Genomic DNA, 22,345 nt, shown 5'->3' with positions numbered 1-22,345 from the left:
GTCATGCTGGCCACATGACCCGGAAGCTGTACGCTGGCTCCCTCGGCCAGGTAAAGCGAGATGAGTGCTGCAACCCCAGAGTCGTCTGTGACTGGACCTAATGGTCAGGGGTCCCTTTACCTTTACTTTGACTTTGACTTCCTGTCTCTGAACTGGAGACTATCTACATGAACACTCCCTGATGCTTGATATGCCTGTTACATGGGGCTCTGTGACATTGCTGCCCTTGTAATGCTTTTTTGCTGAGTTATTCTAGCTTGCCAGTCTAATACCCCTTAAGCTTTTATGGCTCGAGCTTTCAAGGTTCTGTTAGCTTTTAGTTAGGAAAATGAGAATACCTTGGTATCTGCTTAACGAAGGCAGGAGCTCCTAGTCTGCCTTCTGCCTTAAGTTGTCTTGCAGCTGGTCCAGATGTTATACTCATACCTTGGTAGCTTCTGAAAAGTTGGAAACTGTGTGGCCAAGCCTTTGTGTGGGAAGTAATTAGTGTAGAGAAGTTCCTAATCCAAGGGATGATCCTGTTTTTTCCATTGTGCTGTGGCCTCTAATTTTTGGGTGGTTGAGCCTCTGTAGGTTTCTGGCTTGTGTGTACAGTTTCCCGGGTGGAAGTTCCATATTTGTGTGGAGCAAGAGCTGTAGCTCAGTGGTGGAGCACCTGCTCTGCATAGTTCAGTCCCCAGCATCTCTTGATAGCACTGGGAGAGACGCTTATCTGAATTCCTGCAGAGCCACTCTATTCAGCATAGATTAGGTGTTCCCAAACTGAGGTCCACAGACAAGCTTCATTCAGGTGGTTCACGGCGTGTCCGTGAATTTGTGGCTGAAGACGGGAGACAGCGCATCCATCCCTTGAAATATTCCTCTTAGCTTCCAATTGCATTTTTATTGCTCCTTCTGTTTCCTGTATTGTATCTTACTGTATTTCAATTTGCGTTCTGCAGAATCCAAATTGAAACACAGTAAAACGCAATGCATGAGAAATAAACGAAGCAATGAAAATGCAATTACAAATCACATGGCATCTAGCACAGAGCATTGCAATTGCTGCAGACAGGCAGAAAATCAGTAAGTGGTCCGTCAAGAACCTCCGCAATTCTCAATTTGTTGGGGGGGTGCGTGTGTGGACGTGGGAACTTTGAGAACGCCTGGGGTAGACAATGCTGAACTAAATGGACCAGTTGGTCTGACTAGATATAAGGCAGCTTCCTACATTGCTAAGCTTACAATTTCCTGCAGGCTTTTAGCCATTTCACGTTTGAACGCTCGGGACACCAGCTGATTGTCGTTGACATCCAAGGAGTCGGAGATCTTTACACAGACCCTCAGATCCACACAGAGAGTGGCACAGACTTTGGCGATGGCAACCTAGGTAAAACCTGGCCTGTCGTTTTTGTAGCCTTGGTAGTTCGTTAGTGAAGCGACTCATAGAATCATGGAATTGTAGATTTGGAAGGGACCCTGAGGGTCATCTAGTCCAACCCCGAAATGCTGATGGGCTTTGGGGCCGATGCTGAGGCAAACTGCCCCTTACGTTGCAGCCATTGGTCAAGGAGCCCTAATAATGTGGCTCCTAGTGGCTTACTTCCCTTGAAATAAAATTCCGTAACCCTGTTTAAACATGCCATTATTCATGTGCAACATTTTGAAGTCCCAAGGTGTTTTGACAACAGTGAGAGATGCCTGTTTCTGCACAATTTCAGGGGGGAGGATTTTTTAACTTTGCGTACTGAAATTCTTCTTTGGATACCCTCAGGTGTGCGAGGGATGGCCTTGTTCTTTCATTCTCATTCCTGCAACAAGATTTGCAAAAGCATGGGACTGACACCTTTTGACCTCTCCACCAAAGAGAAAGATGCCTTATTTCGAAGTAATAAATTGCTTGTAAGTGCTCCCTTTTGTACCACTAAACTGTGACCCATTTTGCTATCATATCCAGGTCTGATTCTAGATTAGACAGCTAAGCAGCATCTAATCACTGCTGTTCCATTTGGGCTGGAAATGGAGCGTATAAATTAAAATGATGCCTCTGGTCATTCAAGAAGCAGTTTTGTTCTCTCCCCCCTCCCCCCCCCCCCCCGGCCTCTGCCATGGACCTAGATCTGCTGTTTGCATTGGAAGGAAAGCTTTCATTTCCACCAGTGGAGTATTTCTTCCCAAAGCATATAGCATCCAATTGAGATTCGGACAGTTCTACCCCTTTGTCCTTAAGGGGTGAAATTCCTCTTATTCCAGCCACAGAACTTGCTATTTTCTATTTTCTAACCCATTCTCACAATTTCTAATTGCATAAATAAGGACACGTCCACATTGTACATGGCTTTCCCAAAATAATCCCAAACACTGTGGTTTGTTAAAGGTGCTGGGAATCCTAGCTCTGTGGGGAAGGAACTACAGTTCCCAGGATTCTTGGGGGGGGGGCATGTGTTTTAAGTATATTGTGTGGATGTGACTCATCAAGTCTGGTTTGGGCCCTGGGTCTGTTTCAGATGTTTTCCTTCATTGTCACCAGTCTACATCTTCCCTTGAAATAGTTGGTGAAGGCAGGGCAGCTCTTTATGACTACGTTACAGTAGCATTTCCCATGCTGACTGGGGCTGATGGGAGTTGTAGTCCACAATACCCAAAGGGCACCAAGTTGGAAAAGGCTGCGTTGGGCCCGCCATGCCTGGAACGTGTCACTGGATCATGGTTTGTCTCTTCAAATGTTGTGAAGAGAAAACGGTAACCTGGTTATCTGAGGCACTTCATGTGGAGTTTTGTTTTGTTTTGTCAAGGAAAATGCTCAGACCGTCCTGCGAGGCACAGAAGAAAAATGTGGCAGCAGCCGTGTTAGAACTGTCTCTGGCAGCCGGCCTCCTCTGCTTTTCTGTTTGTCCGAAAACTCTGGAGATGAGAGCATGAGCGATGTGGCCTTCGACTCGTTGCCCTCTTCACCTTCTTCAGCGACACCCCACAGCCACAAAACTGAACATCTGCGTAAGTGGCGTGTAGGGTTGTCGGAGGATTCTGGCTCACTCTTCATTTAGGGATGAGCCTGCCCATTTTGGCCACCCCCAGACCATGCACGTATCGGAACAAATGCATGTGGATTTCCCCCCTATATTCTGCGAACTGATACATGCATGCGTTGCAAAAACACAACTGATATACTTACAAGCTGTGCCTCCTTTATTTTTAAAACATTTTACAGCTGCTTAGAGCAGTTGGTAGCTTCCGTTTATTCACATGGTAAAACAATCTTTTATAATGCTCCCAGGAAGCCAGTGTATGTCTTAAATAAAGGGAAGGTTCTATATTTCATAGAATCATAGAACAGTAGAGTTTGAAGGTGCCACAAAGGCCGTCTAGTCCAAACCTGCAATGCAGGAATCTCATTTTTTAGACACCTTGCTGCTGATTTTCTCTCACTTTACTTTTTAATTTGTATTTTATTATGTATTTCCAACTGTTCTATTTGTATTTATGTAATATTTTTTGTTTTTACCTTGTGCAGATAGTATTGACATTTGTGTTGTAAACTGCAGGCTCTTTCACCCTTCAGTTTGCCCTGCTGCTTCCCGGAAAAAAAACACAATTTAGTGCTGAATCGGAATAAACGGCAAGCAGGTTTTCCACAGAAAATAGTTGGTTTTCTGAGGGCGAGCAGCGGGGCAAAGGCAGAACGAACCGCCCAGCTCTGTGCTTTCTAGGCATGGGACAAGCAGAAGTGTGAATGGGCCCTGCTCTGTGGTCTTTTGACAAATGGCATATACTGCCATTTCTTTAAATTTTAAATTCTTTAAGATTTATTTTTAAAGTGCAGGGGAAGTGTATGAAGAAAAAGATGGCTGCCCTCTGTGTGCCTTTGGGGGCTGACATATTCCCCCCCCCCCCGTACCAGATCCCTGGTAGCTTTATTGGAACACTGAATGAAAAAACAACACCACCAGTGACTGCTCCTTTTGGTGGGGAGTTTTATTTGAGCCTAAACAGGCTTTGTGCATATCCCCTTTTCCATCGGTGATGGTTGCCAATCGGTTGTACCTTGGTCCTCTTTTAGGTCTAGTTGTTCTGGCCCTGAGGTGTTTTGTGACTATTGCCATTGAGTTAATGCGTAACATTTTGCCCCCTAGACTGGCCGGTATTCAATGAAGTGGATAACTTGGTTCATGATGGCCTTGACAATCAGCGGGTAAGTGCCAAAGTAGATGTGATTGTGGCAGTTGTGTGTGTGTGTGTGTGTGTGTGTGTGTGTGTGTTTTTAAGTTTAAGTGTGGAACATCACATAGACACTTTGTGGGCCTCTATGAGACCAGGATATTGGTCTAGATAGGCTTTTGACCTGATACAGCAGGGCTGCTCTGATGTTCTTAAGAGCTGCCCCAGCCACACAGAAAGAGTGAGATAGGAATCTGATTTTAAAAGCAAACAGGCGTGCACCTGAGGAGTGCAGTATCCTCATCTCACCTTTCATTTTGTCCCCCCAGCCCCTCTCCCCAAGTGCTTTTCTTCCAACCAGAGCTATTCTTTCTGCGGCAGGGATTGCTATCCTTTTTTGGGCCCGTGGTCACACCTGCAAACTGGATAAACTGTTGTGTGCATCGTTTGCATGCTTCCAACACACACTCATGCCCTGCAACCATGCACACACATGCAGACTCATCTCCCACCACCATTTATGCTTGGAAAAAGTGTTTTTGCTACTCTCCCCCAATCCTAATTTACTGCCGGAGGGTGGGGGGTGGGTAGAAATATCTTCCTGAAGAATGAAGCTGGTGAGGCAGGATACAGTCATACCTCGAGTTGAATGCGCTTCGGGTTGAGTGCGTTCGAGTTATGCTCCGCGGCAACCCGGAAGTAACGGAGCGCGTTACTTCCGGGTTTCGCCACATGCGCAGACGCTCAAAATGATGCATGCGCGGTAGCGGTGAAACACGACCTGTGCACACACCGTTGCACCTTGCGTTCCGTTCAGGATGTGAACGGGGCTCCAGAATGGATCCCGTTTGCATCCCGAGATACCACTGTATAATCTTTATAATCCTGAATTCAGCAAGGTAGAGTGAGGTAGGTTCCTGCATGCCCTAGGGACAACCTCTGAGAACACATGTGAACTCACAAACCCCACAGTGGTGACCCCTTTTCAATGTGATTTCATCAGTTCTCATGTATTTAAACGTGGGTGTTGGTTGCCATGTCCAGTCTGAGCCCAACATTCCATGCAGAGGGACTGTATAAGCTTTATCTGTTTCAATTTAAATATGAGCTCGACACTGTACTCCATACAGTGTTTAGACTTTTTAATGTATTTATTTATTTATTATTTTATTTTATTTTAGTTTTCTGTGGCTGATTTCAGTTTCTAAAAGTAATAAAACCAAAAAACAAATATAATGTAAGACCCTCACTCTTGTTCCATGCATTGTAAAATGCCACAAAACTCTCCTAGTCAGAAAGGAGAAGGATGTTGAAGAATTTCAGAAAAAGGAGCAGAAATGGCTCATGTTCGCATATTTAGCTCGTGTCCAGAAAGGAAATCAATACGGTGAATATGGTCGGTATTTGCTGCTGCCGTTGCTTTCAGCCAGCAAATGATATTAATTGATTATGCCTCCCTTGCATTGGGTTTCCTTTGCACTGAAATGAGCGGGGTGGTATAACATCATTACATAAATTATGGAAGTTATTTTGCCACAACAAACAGTGAGGCTGGCCTGTGGTGGAACAGAAACTGTTGCATGTAATGAATACAGTGTGGAATGGAAAATAATGCCATCTTGCATCCCTCCTCTAGAGCAGACGTTGTATCTCTGGTGGGCATTCATTTCAGTATAGACTTAGCAATCTATAGTATAGACAAGCAGGGATCTTTATTACCTGCTGCTGCTTCTACACACACACACACACACACACACTTTCCCAGTCATCTTGATTTTCCATCATTGTGTCACAAGTTCCCTGAGCTAGTTAGGAATAGTCTTTTCATGTCTAGTTTGTTGTGTTGAGAAAACAAGGTGCAAAGCTGCTATGTGACTGTCCTGGAAGGAAATACAGTGGTACCTCGGGTTAAGTACTTAATTCATTCCGGAGGTCCGTACTTAACCTGAATCTGTTCTTAACCTGAAGCACCACTTTAGCTAATGGGGCCTCCTGCTGCTGCCGTGCCGCCGGAGCACAATTTCTGTTCTCATCCTGAATCAAAGTTCTTAACCTGAAGCACTATTTCTGGGTTAGCGGAGTCTGTAACCTGAAGCGTATGTAACCTGAGGTACCACTGTAGCTGAATTTATAAAGCAGGAGTATTTGTACTGCCTTTGCACATTGAGAGTTCAGAGAAAGTACTGGCATTGTATCCTGTTTTTTCTCCGTAGGACTCTGAAAATGGAGGTGACAGTGGATACCCCAGCGAAAAGAGGAGTGAACAAGAAGACATGGTTCACCGAGAAAAAGTAATGCCCTTCCTCTCCAGAGTGAATAAGCCTTCCCCTTGCCCCCTCATTTTTGTATTATGTAACCCATATATAATTTGCTGCTTGTTTTTCATTCTATGAATTTGAATTGTGAGCAGAAGCTCACAGCAGGCAACTGGGAGGGTATCAAGCTGTAATTTAAGGGCACTGTGACTTGTAGGTCTGGAAAAGGTAAACTGAAGTTCCCAGGATTCTTTGTGGGAAGTCAAGTGTGTTTAAATGCATAGTGTGATTGCAGCCTACATGAAAGAAACGCCATGTTATGACAGGTGCCTGTCTCCTCTATCCACCTCTCTTTTTCCTGACCTTAACATCAGAGGAAAGAGGACAGGAGGAGTGTGGCAAAAAGGGGGCAGATTCACCTGCACTTCTCTGCTCACCTATAGGCAACTGCTAGTGACCCCAGGTGAGGTAGGAAGGGACACACTTCATGTCTCTTCCGGCTATTGTTATAAGAACCAGTGCTTTCCCCCCTAGAAAAATAGGTCGGTACCATGAAGTTGTTACAGTAAGTTCCCCACTTTTTAACAACAGCAAAAAAGAGGTGCCAGTACATTTTGTACCCTTGAGTAACCCCTGAAGAAAAGCACTGATAAGAACTAACATCATTTTTACTCATTTTCTGTTTCACTATTTGAAATATTTAACTTTACTCATATTGAAATGAATGCATCACTCCAAAATCTTGGGAAAGGGGATTGATTTTGCAAAGGTTCTTAACAAAATGTGAGTCATATTCTGTACCATTCTTTTCTTTTAACATTAACGTAGGGGCATTCCAATTGCAACCGGAGACATGAACCTGACGAAGACAGTTTGGGCAGCTCTGCACGGGTAAGTAAAGCATAAAATGTCTTCAGGTAATAGCTGATTGCTGTGGTTTGGTCCTTAAATATCATATGCATATTAATGCACTTAGCTTTTCTCAGAGTAATATTTCACCCTGACTTTTTAATTCTTTTTCCTCCCTAATTAGAGAAATGCTGTTGTAAATAAATCCTCTGTGACCACTAAAACCAGTCTCCAGAGCAAACTGGTGATTCTGCATGAATATTTAAGTTACATGCTGTTATTTGCTTTAACTTTTACCCCGCTGTTTGGTTTCGTTTTCATTCTGTTCTGCTGTTGCTGCTCTGTCCACACTGTTTGAATGTTTCTCTACAAAAGGCTCCAGATCTTGGAGTACGCAAAAAGCTCTCATTACTGCTGCTCTTTTTATTCCATATTTCCTTCTATTATTATTGTTAATGCAAATGAAACCTCTTTTGATGTGTACATTCATTCATCCTTACTGATGATTTTCAACAGCAATTTTTTTAAAAAACCTACCAGCTCATTCTAAAATAAAAGAAAGATAAGCTAGTTGAAGCTTAGGGTTGCCATATTTCAAAAAGTACATTTCCTGACACCCGCAAAGTTGTTTAGCTTTTTGGGGGAACCCCCCCCCCAAAAAAAAAAAAAAATAGTAATTTTAAGCTTCTGGAACTGTTTCTGCTACTTTTTCCATCACGTTGCCATACATCTGGGCTTTCCCTGACATTTTGCTGATTTGGTGAAATTCTCCTATTCATTTATACACCCCTAACCAGGACGTGTCAGGAATTTTCCTGACGTATGGCAAGCCTAGCTGAAGAGTTCTCGTAAGCTGCAAATCTCTCTGAAACAAAGGTATTGTTTCTAGCTGTAAGAAGCACTAGAGGATGCTAGCCAAAGAGAAGTCTTAATTAAAATACAGATTCATTTGTTTTTAACTGCCAGAAGAATTGTGAACAACTTAAAATGGCTGAAAATAGGCATTTGCAATTCATTGGCGGAAGTTTCCAGGCATCTGTACTGATGGGGACAGATGGACACATTGAAATTACCACGTTATTGCCAAGCCGCAGTCTGAGACTTAAAGAGAACAGCATGCTGTTATCTAGCCTGCCTGTTCCTGCTATCTGCATCATTTCAAGAGAGATTGTTTCAATTGTTACTGTCGTGTTCCTATTTTCCTCAACCTGGTTCCCTTCAGGTGCTTTTGACTGCACTTTCCACCAGCCCTAGGCAGCATGGCCTTCAATGGTGGCAGCTGTATTCCAAAACATCCAGAGGGCGGGAACGTTGGGGGAAGGCTGATCTGAGGGCTTAAGCATGTGCCTTGATGTGTCCCCCCCAAAACCTTGGGCCTCCAGCTGTTTTTGGACTACAACTCCCATCATCCCTAGCTAGCAAGACCAGTGGTCAGGGATGATGGGAATTGTAGTTCAAAAATAGCTGGAGGCCCAAGGTTGGGAAACACTGGACTAGATGACACTTGGGATCTCTTCCTGGAAATGGTTCCTTGCCTTTCAGGCTGCTGTGGTTTTAAGGCTATTGTTTATTCCAATTATTATCATTTATTTCTCACTATTCCTGACCCACCTGAGTTCTAGTCGGTTTTCACTAGGGACCGAGCCTTTAATGAGGCAAACCCTGCATTCTAGAACTCCCTGCCAGTGAAGTTTTTCAGGAACCATCCCTCCCATCCTTTAGACATCTTTTGAAAACTTTTTTGTGTGCAGACAGGCATTTATAACATTTTTTCTTTTAACCAATCAGTATATTTTTAATGCTGTTGAACCGCCCTGAGATCTATGGATGAAGGGCAGTAGACAAATCTAAACAACAATAAAAATAGAAATGATTATTTATTGATATATTTTTTTTAGTGATTCTTAATGGCTCTTTTGTTGATACTATCCTTGTACATAACCTTGCAATACTTTTATGCAAGTGTGGGTTATGGATTCAGAAAGAAGAAGGACCACAAAGATGTCTGGGGTACCAGTGGCGAAAGCTTCTAAGGACACTTTCCAGGCATCTGGTTGCGTAATGCAGCATTAAACCAGGAGTTTGTGGGTGTGACCTGCCTGTTCTCCAAAGTTGCTAGAAATTCTGGTTGCGGGCAGAGAGTTAGGTGTTGATGTTGTTTTCACCCCTTTGCTGCCGTCACATTTCTGTTTTGAAAAGCCCAACTATAAAGCTTTGCTGATCAAAACTCATGGCACAAGAGGGATCTATCGGTTGGCGCTGTTTGTTTAGATAGGGCAGCACGTGCTCTCTCTTTTTCCTTTTCCTTTTCTTCCATCTTTTTCTTTTTACGTTTCAAACTCAAGTCACGATGCATTCGCCCTGTTCTAGGTCAGTGTGGAGAAATGGAATCTCTACAACGCTTCCAGAGTTCACATTCACAGACCCTCCTGTGTGGCGGTGGAAGTGCAGAGACTCAATGCCTTGGAGCTTGAGAAGAAAATTGGGAAGTCCATCCTTGGGAAGGTTTGATCACCACACAGTCTCTTGCATCCGGCAGGCACCAAGTATCACCTGAGCCCGATGGCTCACTGCAGAAAGAACGAGGGTTTTCACATAAATTGCTTGTCTCCTTAAGTAAAGAGGACCAGCCTGGTTCTAGGGCCAGAAAAAGGAATAAACTTGTAATCTGTGCATCAACTAATACTTAATTTTCCATTGACAATGCATTTAAACTTACTGGGTGATGATGGAGTTGTCAGCGTTGCCAGGGATAGGACAATTTAGATTAGAGAAAGGGCATCAGAGAAAGGAGTTAAACACCTCGCTCTTAGAGCTGCAGTCATCCAAACTGCTCAGTGAGACTAAAGATTAGTAAAGCAAAACAAAAAAAAGTTTATTTTGGCCTTAATACTCAGGGATGAGCTGCTGATATTTCCTCAGGGGCAGCAAATGGCTAGGCGATTTATTTTTCCCCTGGGTAGTGCTTCATAGTACCGTATTTTTTGCTCTATAAGACTCACTTTTTCCCTCCTAAAAAGTAAGGGGAAATGTGTGCGCGTCTTATGGAGCGAATGCAGGCTGCGCAGCTATCCCAGAAGCCAGAACAGCAAGAGGGATTGCTGCTTTCACTGTGCAGTGATCCCTCTTGCTGTTCTGGCTTCTGAGATTCAGAATATTTTTTCTTGTTTTCCTCCTCCAAAAACTAGGTGCGTATTGTGGTCTGGTGCGTCTTATAGAGCGAAAAATACGGTATTTTTGAGGAGGCTTAGTATTGGCACCCGGCACCCATGGGCAGCTGTTCATCCATATTACAGCCTTTTGAGGACTGCATCCAGGGGGAGCAAGAGGATCTGTGCAGGGCACCAACAATGAACCCGTGTCTGTCCGTACAGCCTCAGTTGCAGTGCAGAAGTGACTTTGAAAGCCTTCAAAATGTGCTGTTCCTTCCTCTGGTTAGCATGGGTGTTCCTCTGAGACAAGCTAAATACATGGTGGCGTTAGGTGAGATAGAGCATGCATTTGGAGACCGCTCCACACATCACTCTTTTCTCCAGCTTGAATAGGAGGGAGGGGGGAAATATTATCCCAGGCAGTACTAAGATAGTCCTGTGAATCCACTTCCAGGAATTTACCTTGCTGGCTTTTAAGGTTAAGAAATTGCTTCAGGGTTTCACGGAACAATGCCCAGTGTTCTAGGTGCTTCTGGTGTGGCGGCATTGCTAACACTAAACATGGTGTGGATGTGCTCAGCCCCCTAGATGGGAGACCACTATCAGTTCCATGTAAGAACAGACATAACATACATAATCATAAAACGATTCCTTGAAAACGTTTTGCAGAACTGAACAGGCCATCGGGTTATTCTTCATTGGGTCATCTTCCTTTCTGATTTCTTCCGTTCTCTTGATGTCTCTCTGTCTCACAGGTGCACTTGGCCATGGTTCGTTATCACGAAGCGGGCCGTTTCTGTGAGAAAGACCAGGAGTGGGATGAGGAATCGGCTATTTTTCACCTGGAGCATGCAGCTGACTGTGGAGAGCTGGAAGCCATTGTTGGCTTAGGGCTCATGTACTCCCAGCTGCCCCATCACATTCTCTCTGAGGTCACACTCGAGGTAAGTAAGGCAGTGCTTAAAGTTGCCAAAACCTGGAGAGGAAACGGGGCTCCTGCATGACCATTCCCGCACCTCTGGATTCGTGTTTGAACACAGAAACAAGTCAGGGATGTTGGATATTGTAGCAGTGGCTTTTCTGCATTAGCAGGGGATTGAACCAGATGACCTTTGGGGACGCTTCCGACTCATGAATCACATTTGTCTGTACACCTTAAAATGTGAAGTGTTAATGAGACCAGCACACGTACTGTGGTACATTTGAGTGAATGAATGAATTTTATTATTACAGCCGCAGACCAGTTCTGCCTCACTTACAATATCAGGAAAATCATAAAACACAACAGGAATACATTGAATTGCAACTGGGTATAACAGAGACAATTCAGATCTAGTGACAGTTAAAAATATATATTAAATCTTGATCACTAAAATATAACCTAAAATTATCATTTAAAACCTTAATCATGATGATAGCACACCCTTAGCGTGATCTCTAGATCCTTGTCCTCTACCAGGAATTTTAGACGTTGAAGTTCGGACCCATTTAGAGATTTTTGTATAACAGGAGTGATAAATACCAAGCGTATATCCCCGTAGAAACAGCAGCGTAAAAAGACATGAGAGACAGTTTCTACCTCCATCAAGCCGCAGGGACAGGCTCGTTCCATGTATGGTTTACCCTCGAATCTGCCGTGTAATAAGGCAGATGGCAGCATGTTGAATCTAGCGAGGGTAAATTACCGTCTGTGGTACATTTGGGTAATTTTAGAGGATCTAAAGAGGGGAGGGGCTCTTTAGATGCTAATGTATCGTACTGCATTTATTTCAAAATATTGTTGAGGGGACCCTTGTGCTCTTTCAGTTGAGCTGGGCTCTGGATGTTGTTCCAGAGCCTGACCTTGGCATTGCTGCTTCCCATGTATCTTACAAATACTGTTGCTGAGCCCTGATTTGCTGCCCGGGAGGCAGTTTGCTCAGCATTGTGTGTGGAAGGCTCCCTGTCCCCTTGAAAGGGAACGATGCCAACATCTTTCCTCACGTTAGCTGTCACATTCAGCATTCCACAAATGCAACGTCTCTTCCTGGCAACCTGATAGCCAGCTGCAGTACAGTAAGACAGACCCCCCTCCCCAAATCTCTTATTTATCTGTGGTACACACAGAGGACATTTGGCGAGGTGGGGTGGGGGTTGAGCTGGGAAGAGGGCTTGTGGGGAGGAGCTAGGAGTAAGAAACTGGTTGAGCTTTTCCCTGAGCCTTCTGCACGTTCCTACCACTCCAGGGTGGCGAAAACTTTATGGGCTCCTGACCTTACAGGTCCTGCAGTTTGCCCACTCTGTCCCTCCACCACCCATCCGTTCCATATCTTTAATTAAGATGATAATACACAATGTTCCAAGGAATGCGGGTGGCGCTTTGGGTTAAACCACAGAGCCTAGGACTTGCCGATCAAAAGGTCAGCTGTTCGAATCCCCACGACGGGGTGAGCTCCTATTCCTCGGTCCCTGCTCCTGCTAACCTAGCAGTTCAAAAGCACGTCAACGTGCAGGTAGATAAATAGGTACCGCTCCGGCGGGAAGGTAAACTGCATTTCTGTGCACTGCTCTGGTTCGCCAGAAGCAACTTAGTCATGCTGGCCACATGACCCGGAAGCTGTATGCCGGCTCCCTCAGCCAATAAAGCGAGATGAGCGCCACAACCCCAGAGTCAGCCACAACTTGACCTAATGGTCAGGCGTCCCTTTACCTTTACCTTACACAATGTTCCAGTAGATTAAGATCCCATACAAAAATCTCTTGACAATAGTTCAGCTTTTTCTACAAGCAGATATGGCAACTATGATAATTGATGGTTATCCTATTTTTGCTTCTACAGGACATCAAGGAAAATAGAAGCAAAGGGTTTGATTATTTATGCAGAGCATCAGAAGCAGGAGACCGTCCTTCCATGATTCTTGTTGCTAGAGCATTTGATACAGGCATGAACCTTCCTCCTGACAGGTACTATTTTGTTAAGGGCCTCTGACAAGTGGCAGGTGTGTGTGTGTGTGTGTGTGTGTGTGTGTTGATTCTTAAATCACTTTAGGAATTGTAGATTTATAAGGGGAATAGTGGTCTCCTAACAACTCAGCACCCTTAACAAACTATAGCTCCCATCATTCTTTGCGGGAAGCCATGACAGTTTAAAGTGGTACCATAGTGCTTTAAATGTATACTGCCATTTCTTTTCTCACTCTCTCATTCTGCCACGTTTTTCTCCTTTTGGCCACCACTTCTTATTGCCACCTTCCTCCCTTTCTCTCTGTGCCATCTCCATTTTAAGCCACATGAAATAGGCCGAAGCCTGCATAAAATTAGGGCACTTTTCCAAGGACAGATTGCCCACCCCTGTTGTAGAGTTTGGCAGATCGAATAACAAGACTCAGCAGGATGCAAGATCAAATCTTTAAGCAGCTCCAAATGTATATCCCCCCCCAATTATCCTTGGAGTTTTCCATGATTGATTTGTTGTTTAATTACTCAGATGCCGGGACTGGAAGGAAGCCATACGTTGGTACAATTCGGCATTGAACATGACAGATTATGACGAAGGAGGGGAATACGATGGGACCCAGGATGAGCCCCGGTATCTACTCCTGGCAAGGGAAGCTGAGATGTTGATGACTGGAGGGTTTCATCTAGACAAGGACCCACAGAAATCAGGTACAGTTCTGGCTTTTTTTTTTTTCCTTTTCCTTTTTTTATCTTTCTGTGTTTCATCTGTGCGTGTCTTAATCTTTATAAGATGCCTTGAATCCAATTGTTTGAGACTTACACTTCTCTGCATTCTGCAGTGCAGTTCTCCAGTGAGGGAATGTGTACAAAAATGCATATACCGGGGGAGCGTTTGCATAGAAATGCACATCTCAGTGAAAATAATATACAAAAATGCTTTCATATTTGTTTTGTATGTGTTAGGCAAAATTGCATGCATGTGAACGTTAGCAGAAACTTGCATTAATTTGCATTCATTCAAATTTCAAGAGGATTTTTGTTAAAATCATAAACTGATGTGGAAACGGGGAGAAGTAAACTTAGGATTGAAAAAAATGAAAAACAGAGACAACCCGCAACTGACAGATCCATGCATTCCTATTTGGAACTGCCTTTCATGTGATCCTTCATCCTGTTTTCTTTAAAAATAATAATTTTATAATAGTACAGAAGGAACATTAAAACAAACTGATATAAACACACAAAACATTCCAAAGATCACATTGAGAAAAGGAATACACAGGTGAACCACACATCCTCATTACACACTTTGAAAAGTATACATTTATAAATGCCAAATGTGTAGCATCAATTGCAACAGTGAAGTTAACAACAACCTTCTTTAAACCTTGGAGAAATTCTGGGACGTGATATCTAAATAAAGAAAATCTAGAGTACTGAGATAACATACCTCTCCAAAAAGAAAAGTGAATAGGAGGTTCTTCTGGTGAGGAATTAATGAAAGAAATGGAAGCTACTCATCTTAAAATTTATCTCTGCTACAGTTGTCTCTGACTACTCAGCAATATTGTGTTAGTTTGCCTACAAGTGCAACCTTCCAAAGCCTGTCATACCAGTTTTGCATAGTTAACAAATGATGGCTTCTCCATAAGAGTGGGATCTCCACCTAGGCTCCTTCCAGGAAACACATTATTGATGACTTAAATTGACAGATCCGTCCATCTCTTAACTGGAGACATCCTTCATGTGATTCTCCATCCGTTTTTCTTAGGTGAGCTGTTTACTGAAGCTGCGGAAGCTGCTATGCAAGCCATGAAGGGAAGACTGGCCAACAAGTACTACCAGAAAGCAGAAGAGGCCTGGGCCATGATGGAGGAATGAAACTTGAACCAAGGCTGTTTCCGTGTGTGTGCATGTGCGTGTGTGTGCGCGCATATCAGTATAGATGCTTTTTTAAAAGACTCTTATTTTGTGCAAGGTGCATGGGGGGTGGGAGGAAATTTTAAAAAAAGGTTTTTTTATGTGGTGTTAACTGATAATTGTGTTTTTCCTATGACGATTTTTCTAACTCTGTTGGAACAGAAATACAAAGCAGGAGCGGTGAAATGTACTGTTACTGACATTCAGAGATGCAATATCAGTTGCTGTTGATAATTTTGTAAAAATGGTCCAACCTGTCTCTTCATTTGGAAGAAATAAAGCAGACATCCACTTTTATGGTAGGCACAATAGAAAGTTGCTTCATGTTTTACTTCCCTCTTCTATCTCTGCCTCCCTCTATTAGGAAATGCAGATATTTTTGCATTTGGGTCTCTTTTGTTAGAAATGCATGCTTGTTATTGGTTCAAGATTTGGTCTTCCAGTCTAGGACATAATAGATGTGAGGAACTGGGGAATGTGGCCCTTCTATCCCCACAGTTCTTGACTCTATGGTGATGGGCAGGAAGGCAGTCTGGAACCTCCTTCCTTTGAACTTGGAAGAAGCTGTAAATTAGGAATACATCCAAGGGTGAAACTTTCTTCATCGTACAACCACTGTTGCCTATTAATCATGGAGCCAGGATGGTGGTAGACTCCTCGTTCTGTTGCCACAGGGAGCAAACCTTTCCCAATTTCCTGCAGTCTGCTGATTTTGTTTCCCCCCCTGCTCAAGCTTTTAAAATTCTTTGAAAACAAAAACCCTGAGAAGTGATTCTCTCCAATCTCATCCTGTTCTGTGGTTTAGGAGCCAATTTAAATATTCAAGAGGTCCGTGAAGAACAGTCCTCTTACAGAAATGTTCCACCTCGGTGTTTACATTTGAAAGTGCTGTGTAAGTCTCCCTGCAAACTGAGCTAGAAGCTTTCAGCCTGATTCATAATCCTTTCATGACTTTGAAGAGTAAGGAGATTATGATGTGATGTTCTGATCAATCAGGCAAATTATATTCCACATTTTGTTTTGAGGAAATGCAGCCTTGTGAGAGAGAACCTGTACCATATGCCTTTCTGTATGTTTGAATAAGTTCTTAATGAACAATGGAAAGAAACCGAAGAACAGGAAGGAGGAACAAAATTCTGCTCATGACATGTTGTTGCCAGGTTGTTGTTTTTGTTCATTGTAATAACTCATCTATCCTGAGAAAGGGACCTGGTAAACATGGAATCCTGGGGTATCATGTCTTAGTGCAATTTAACATGATGGCTTTCTTGACTCTCAGCCTTTACATTAAAACTGGGATACTGTTCAAATCAAGCTGTTCAAAAAACCAAACTTTGATGGCAGGTGTCGCCTAATAATCCTTGGAGGTATACAGTGCAGAAAAGAACTGATGCCTCCTTATATTCCTTAATTGGCTTTCCAGCACAGATGACAAGGACAACAAAATAAAGTAGATATAAATCAAGGGTGGGAAACCTTTTCAGACCAACGGCTTCCATTTCCTCATGGGCAACCTTTGGGTGTCTGCATGGCAGTGCTGGGCAGGGCCAGAGGTGAAAGTGGGCGTAGCAACAGGTGTGACACTTACCTGTTGTACAGGAGACTACATTTCAGCCACACAAAATCCAGCTATATACATAGACACACACACACCCCAAACACATTTCTCCATCCAGGCAAGCAAGGCACATATTATCACAGATGAAGGACACATTCCAACAAGGCAAAAGCACTAAATGATGTGGAGAAGAACATGAGTTGGGTGTATCCTGGAGGGGGTGGGGAACACACAGCATGGGGAGAATTCGGAGGACCAGGCAAAGCAATCCAGATGGTCACATTTGGCCCCTAGCCCCAAGATTCCCCACTCCTGGTGTAAATGAATGCAACGGTAGCAAATAAGGTGCTATTTTTGCATATCTTGATGGAAATGAAAGTCTACGGACATGGCTTCCTCATTAGAGCCCTTTCAGAGGAATTGCTTTTCTGCAATTAGCTGGAAGTGAAAAGGAGATCCAGTATAGCAATTAATAAGCACTACTACCTGACATTCAGAAGACATCTTAAGGCAGCCCTGTTCAGGGAAGTTTTTAATCTGTGATATTTTAGTGTATTTTTGGTTTTTATGGAAGCCGCCCAGAGTGGCTGGGGAGACCCAGCCAGATGGGCGGGGTACAAATAATAAATTATTATTATTATTATTATTATTATTATTATTATTATTATTATTACGGTACTCACAAGTGAGTCTCTTTTCAGCAAAATGCCTTCTGCAGTGTTAATTAAAAGCTCCTCACAGGTTTAGCCCATCTTACTGCTTCATGTTCAGTGAACAAGAATTAGTAATGAATTTCCCCTTTAATCAGCTTCTCTGGGAGTGAGCTTCAATTAATAGTTTCTCCTATTTTGTGTGTGATTTTTATAGCATAATAGCACTTTAATATCAATGAGACCACTTTGCTATGTTAGCTACCACTGCCACCGTTCACAAAACACACCTGGCTAAATGAGGAGCAATTGGGGTAGTTCGTTACTAATCCACCAGTTGTGCTGAACAGGATGTAATAAAACAGGCAGAGCCTGCACAACTTCCAATTAAATGCACATTTGTCCTTAAAATGCATTGCTTGTGCACACTTGGACAGGTTATTTTATTAGTAATATATATCTCGAAAACAGTAAATACAATGAACTCCCCGTAAAAAAGTAAGTGAAGAAGGGATGGCTATTTCAGAGAAAAGTTTGGAAGCAACCAAAAATGATCTTAATGTCTCCAAGATTGGAATTTTCTATGGGCTTTCTTGGAAGTAAACCCTACTGAACTTGGAGGGATTTACTTCCCAGTAAGCGGGTGGCGCTGTGGTCTAAACCACAGAGCCTAGGGCTTGCCGATCAGAAGGTTGGCAGTTTGAATCCCCATGACAGAGTGAGCTCCCGTTGTTCGGTCCCAGCTCCTGCCAACCTAGCAGTTCAAAAGCACGTCAAAGTGCAAGTAGATAAATAGGTACCGCTCCAGCAGGAAGGTAAACGGTGTTTCCATGCGTTGCTCTGGTTTGCCAGAAGCAGCTTAGTCATGTTGGCCACATGGTCCAGAAGCTGTCTGCGGACGAATGCCGACTCCCTCGGCCTATAGAGCGAGATGAGCGTGCAACCCCAGAGTCGTCCGCGACTGGACCTAACAGTCAGGGGTACCTTTACCTTTACCTTTAAGCATAGATAGGATTGGGTTATGGGACGCAGGTGGCGCTGTGGGTTAAAGCCTCAGCGCCTAGGACTTGCCGATTGAAAGGTCGGCGGTTCGAATCCCTGCGGCGGGGTGCGCTCCCGCTGCTCGGTCCCAGCGCCTGCCAACCTAGCAGTTCGAAAGCACCTCCGGGTGCAAGTAGATAAATAGGGACCGCTTACCAGCGGGAAGGTAAACAGCGTTTCCGTGTGCAGCTCTGGCTCTGGCCAGAGCAGCGATGTCACGCTGGCCACGTGACCCGGAAGTGTCTCCGGACAGCGCTGGCCCCTGGCCTCTTAAGTGAGATGGGCGCACAACCCCAGAGTCTGTCAAGACTGGCCCGTACGGGCAGGGGTACCTTTACCTTTACCTTTAGGATTGGGTTGCAACAACTTTTCTGACCTCACTCTGCAATACAGTCCTTGCTTGTTTGTCTATGCAAATAATGGTTTTGTGCTTTCTTCCATGGTAGCATCCTGCCCGCTTTATTATCATTAGTGACATCTCCATTCCCAGTGAAGTTCTCAGAAGCCTCTAGCCTAATTCTGAATTTTGATGGTGAATCTCTATCTAGACTTCAAACTACATGCTTTAATGTTCATGCATTTATTTATTTATTTTTTAAAAACACACCTATATATAGAAAACTAGATATCAGGGAGAAGGCTAGAACTAGGACCTAGCATCTAGATTTCTACATTCAGAGTAATTTTTTATTTTGTATAGGGGAGCACTCAGTCATGTGATCCCCCACCTGCAATCCAAAGTTGTAGACTCCTGACTGCATCTACTGCATGTAACTATTGGGCCTCTGGCTCTCCATTCCTTAAGAAAACATTTTTGATGTGACAGCCAGACTTTCAATTAAGTAGCAGACTGTTAATCATTAGTTAATTAACTTTGTCACCTTTGTACCAAGCCACTCAAGAGATGAAAGCAATTTCTAATAACATCTGCTACTTCACTGCAGAAATATAAGACCCATTAGTAAGACCCCTACAATGTTCATTCATCTCAGATTTTCATTACGCACCTTAATTTGCCATGTCCACTCTCTTTGGAGATTTCACTTGTTTCCTGATTTACTAACCTAAAAATCCTGAAATCACCTTCCAGCTGCCACCAGCGCTTTGCTTTTGAGATATTCTCCTTCTGGATTTGATCTTTGGGGCATATTCCACAGCAAGAATTGCTGGAGGGTACTTGATAGTTACGGACAAGTACTCAGAACTTGTTAAAGATTTTGCTGAGCTTTGTTGCAAAGGATAAGAGGCTTGAGTTCCTGTACCATGTTTACATTGCCTGACGGAAAGGAAGAAGCACAAAAATGTTGTGATAGGTACATTTTCAATAAATTTATGAAGAAGAATCTTATCCAAAGCTTGTGTCTTTATTTTGGGACTCTTGTGTCAGGAATGTCGACTTCATTATTGATCTGGTGTCTTATTGCATATACACAATAAAAACCATATAAGGATTTGAAATTACGGATCATCAGCTGACTATTACAGAAAATATTTTTATTGTCTGCATGATGGTATGGAAAAGTTTTCAGCAAACATTTAAAGGTGAATATGGAAGATGCCTGCTGTATCACTTAACTGGAAGAGCATTCTACAAGACTGGGCCAAAGAAATGAAAGGTTGATGTTGCCAAATGAGCCTCATCAACTCGAAAGAAAAATCAGTGATGCTCTTGCAAATGATCTTGATGGCTGTGCTGGGATATTTGGGTTCAGATGGTGCCTAACGTACTTACGTCGTTCAGGGTTTTGTAAACCTTGAACCTTGCTCAGGGGTAAATGGATAGCCACTGTAGATGTTTCAACAAAGGTGTTGGCAATGTGCCTCCATCAGCAGTCTGGCTTCCACATTTTGCACCAGCTAGAGCTGCTGGACCAGGTCCAAGGGCAGCCCCATGTAGAGTGCATGGCAGTGCGATGCTCATGCCCTCTGTGGGTTTCCCACAGGAATCTGGTTGGCTTTTGTGAGAAGAGAATGCTGGACTCAACAGTCCATTGAATTGCACCAGCAGGATGCTATTTCATTCATTCAAGTTCGTATATTTCTAATCTGCCAGTTTCTGGGCAGGATACAATACAGTTAAAAACCACGCTTGGTGACCTGGGCTTGGACAGGACATTGTTGTGGGGTGGCTAGGAGTTGGGGAGAAGTTAGATTAAGGCAAACGCACCAAATCCATGCTTTCCAAAACAACACAAACTAAAACGGCCATCCTTTGAAGTCTGCACTTCACTGAATTCTGCAGTGCAGTTCTCCAGCCAAATAATGTGTACAAAAATGCTTATACCGGAGTAAAGTGTCCATAAAAATGCATATAAGTAATGTACAAAAGTGCATTGTATTAGGGGAAATTTCTTTGCCAAAAATTGAATATATGAGAAGAAATTAGCACTAACGTTTGCATTTTCATGTGGACTTTTAAAAATTGTAAACTTACATGGAAATGTGGAGAACTGAAAACCGTAAAAATGAGAGAACAAAACTGGCAGTTTAACCCATCCTTAAGGTCCCCTAAAAGGCCCTGTTGTTGTATGTGTATAATGCCCCATAATTCCAGGATTCAAACAGTTCTGACCGTTCCAACCTAGTTTGTCATCTCGCCTATCATAAGCTTGAACAATAAATGCAAGTCACTATGTCGGTGGCTGGAGGTTGATCTGTATGATCCCAGTTGCTGCTGCTGCTTTCATGAATCCAGCCACAAGCTGAACAAGGAGAAATGCACTTTTCATCAACACAACAACACTCCCAGCTCTTGGGAGATGCCATAACGCAACTCTGTACAAAGCCACGCCCCATCAGATGAGTGAAAGCAGCGAGGAAGCTTTGTGCTATGTTGGATCAGGATGGCCTAAAGACTTTTGCAATTCTTCAGAGGTGAGTCGGAAGAACTTTGCAGACTGTGGATGACTGAGTGAACCGGAAGGCCTAATCACGAAAGGGAAGCACATTGTTGCAGCACAACAAATGAGGAAAGAGATCCTAGAACTTATCTAGACCAGAACTCATCCATCCACCAAGGATGTCAAGGTCTAACCATGGGCTGCTGTAAGTGATCCAAGTAGACAGTGTGATGGCCAGGTTCTGGAAGGGGCAGAAAGAACAAAATCTCATGCTGTGACTTCTGATCCAGAAGAACTGGATCAGCACAATGGGAAGGATCCTTTAATCTCATGATAGACCTTAGGAAAGGTGAGCAGCTGAACTGTAAGGCTGACCTGGCTTGGTTCTCAGGTCCTGCTTTTCAAGGTCTATTGAGCTACTTCCCTTGCCTGAGCACTGAAGAATATGTCTGTTTGCTTTGGCACGCCTGATCAACATGACCCACAACACAAACCCATTTACAGTAGCAGAATTCCAGTCATTTCTGGCATCTGGAGAAATGGCATCTCCATTTAGCCTGGAGAAGAGGAGGTTAAGGGGTGATATGATAGCCATGTTCAAATATATAAAAGGATGTCACATAGAGGAGGGAGAAAGGTTGTTTTCTGCTGCTCCAGAGAAGCGGACACGGAGCAATGGATCCAAACTACAAGAAAGAAGATTTCACCATTTTCTCTTTCCCAAAATGACCTCAAATATTTCTTTGCAAGGTCGAAGGAAATGGGAAAAACCTCCCCATTGTCTCTGTACTCACAAATCCTGCCTTAAGGGCACATTTAAGGTGTGAATAGGGTGAGCCTGTGACCTGTGACCTGGATTCAGGAATTAAGTAGTTATAATAACAAGAGAGTGGTCAAAACTCAGATAATGCAATCAGGTCATCTGCCAGACAGGAGATAAACAACACAGGATTCTGTTTTAGAGGACCGCCTCCTGGGATGTATGATGCATTGGAGGAGGTGGTCC

The 22,345-nt window shown here is 43.5% G+C and overlaps 1 protein-coding gene across 4 annotated transcripts in view; it reads left to right on the top strand.

Moving 5' to 3' along the window:
• Positions 1-19,847, top strand: part of EEF2K (eukaryotic elongation factor 2 kinase) — a 49,043-nt gene extending 29,196 nt beyond the window's left edge. For 3 of the 4 annotated variants that reach the window (XM_079953784.1, XM_079953783.1, XM_079953785.1), the window contains 12 exons: positions 1,237-1,369; positions 1,754-1,881; positions 2,775-2,976; positions 4,113-4,171; positions 6,351-6,428; positions 7,221-7,283; positions 9,612-9,746; positions 11,149-11,337; positions 13,212-13,336; positions 13,860-14,038; positions 15,102-18,476; positions 18,850-19,847. In XM_079953784.1, the coding sequence (XP_079809910.1) occupies positions 1,237-1,369; positions 1,754-1,881; positions 2,775-2,976; positions 4,113-4,171; positions 6,351-6,428; positions 7,221-7,283; positions 9,612-9,746; positions 11,149-11,337; positions 13,212-13,336; positions 13,860-14,038; positions 15,102-15,211 (1,401 nt within the window). In that variant the 3' untranslated portion in view covers positions 15,212-18,476; positions 18,850-19,847. The remainder of the gene's footprint in view (positions 1-1,236; positions 1,370-1,753; positions 1,882-2,774; positions 2,977-4,112; positions 4,172-6,350; positions 6,429-7,220; positions 7,284-9,611; positions 9,747-11,148; positions 11,338-13,211; positions 13,337-13,859; positions 14,039-15,101; positions 18,477-18,849) is intronic. The other variant, XM_079953786.1, reaches the window with a different exon arrangement.
• Positions 19,848-22,345: the final 2,498 nt, after the last annotated feature.

Source organism: Podarcis cretensis (assembly GCF_951804945.1).
Source record: "Podarcis cretensis genome assembly, chromosome: 14".
NCBI lineage: Eukaryota > Metazoa > Chordata > Lepidosauria > Squamata > Lacertidae > Podarcis > Podarcis cretensis.
This window is presented reverse-complemented; position numbering and strand designations above follow the sequence as displayed.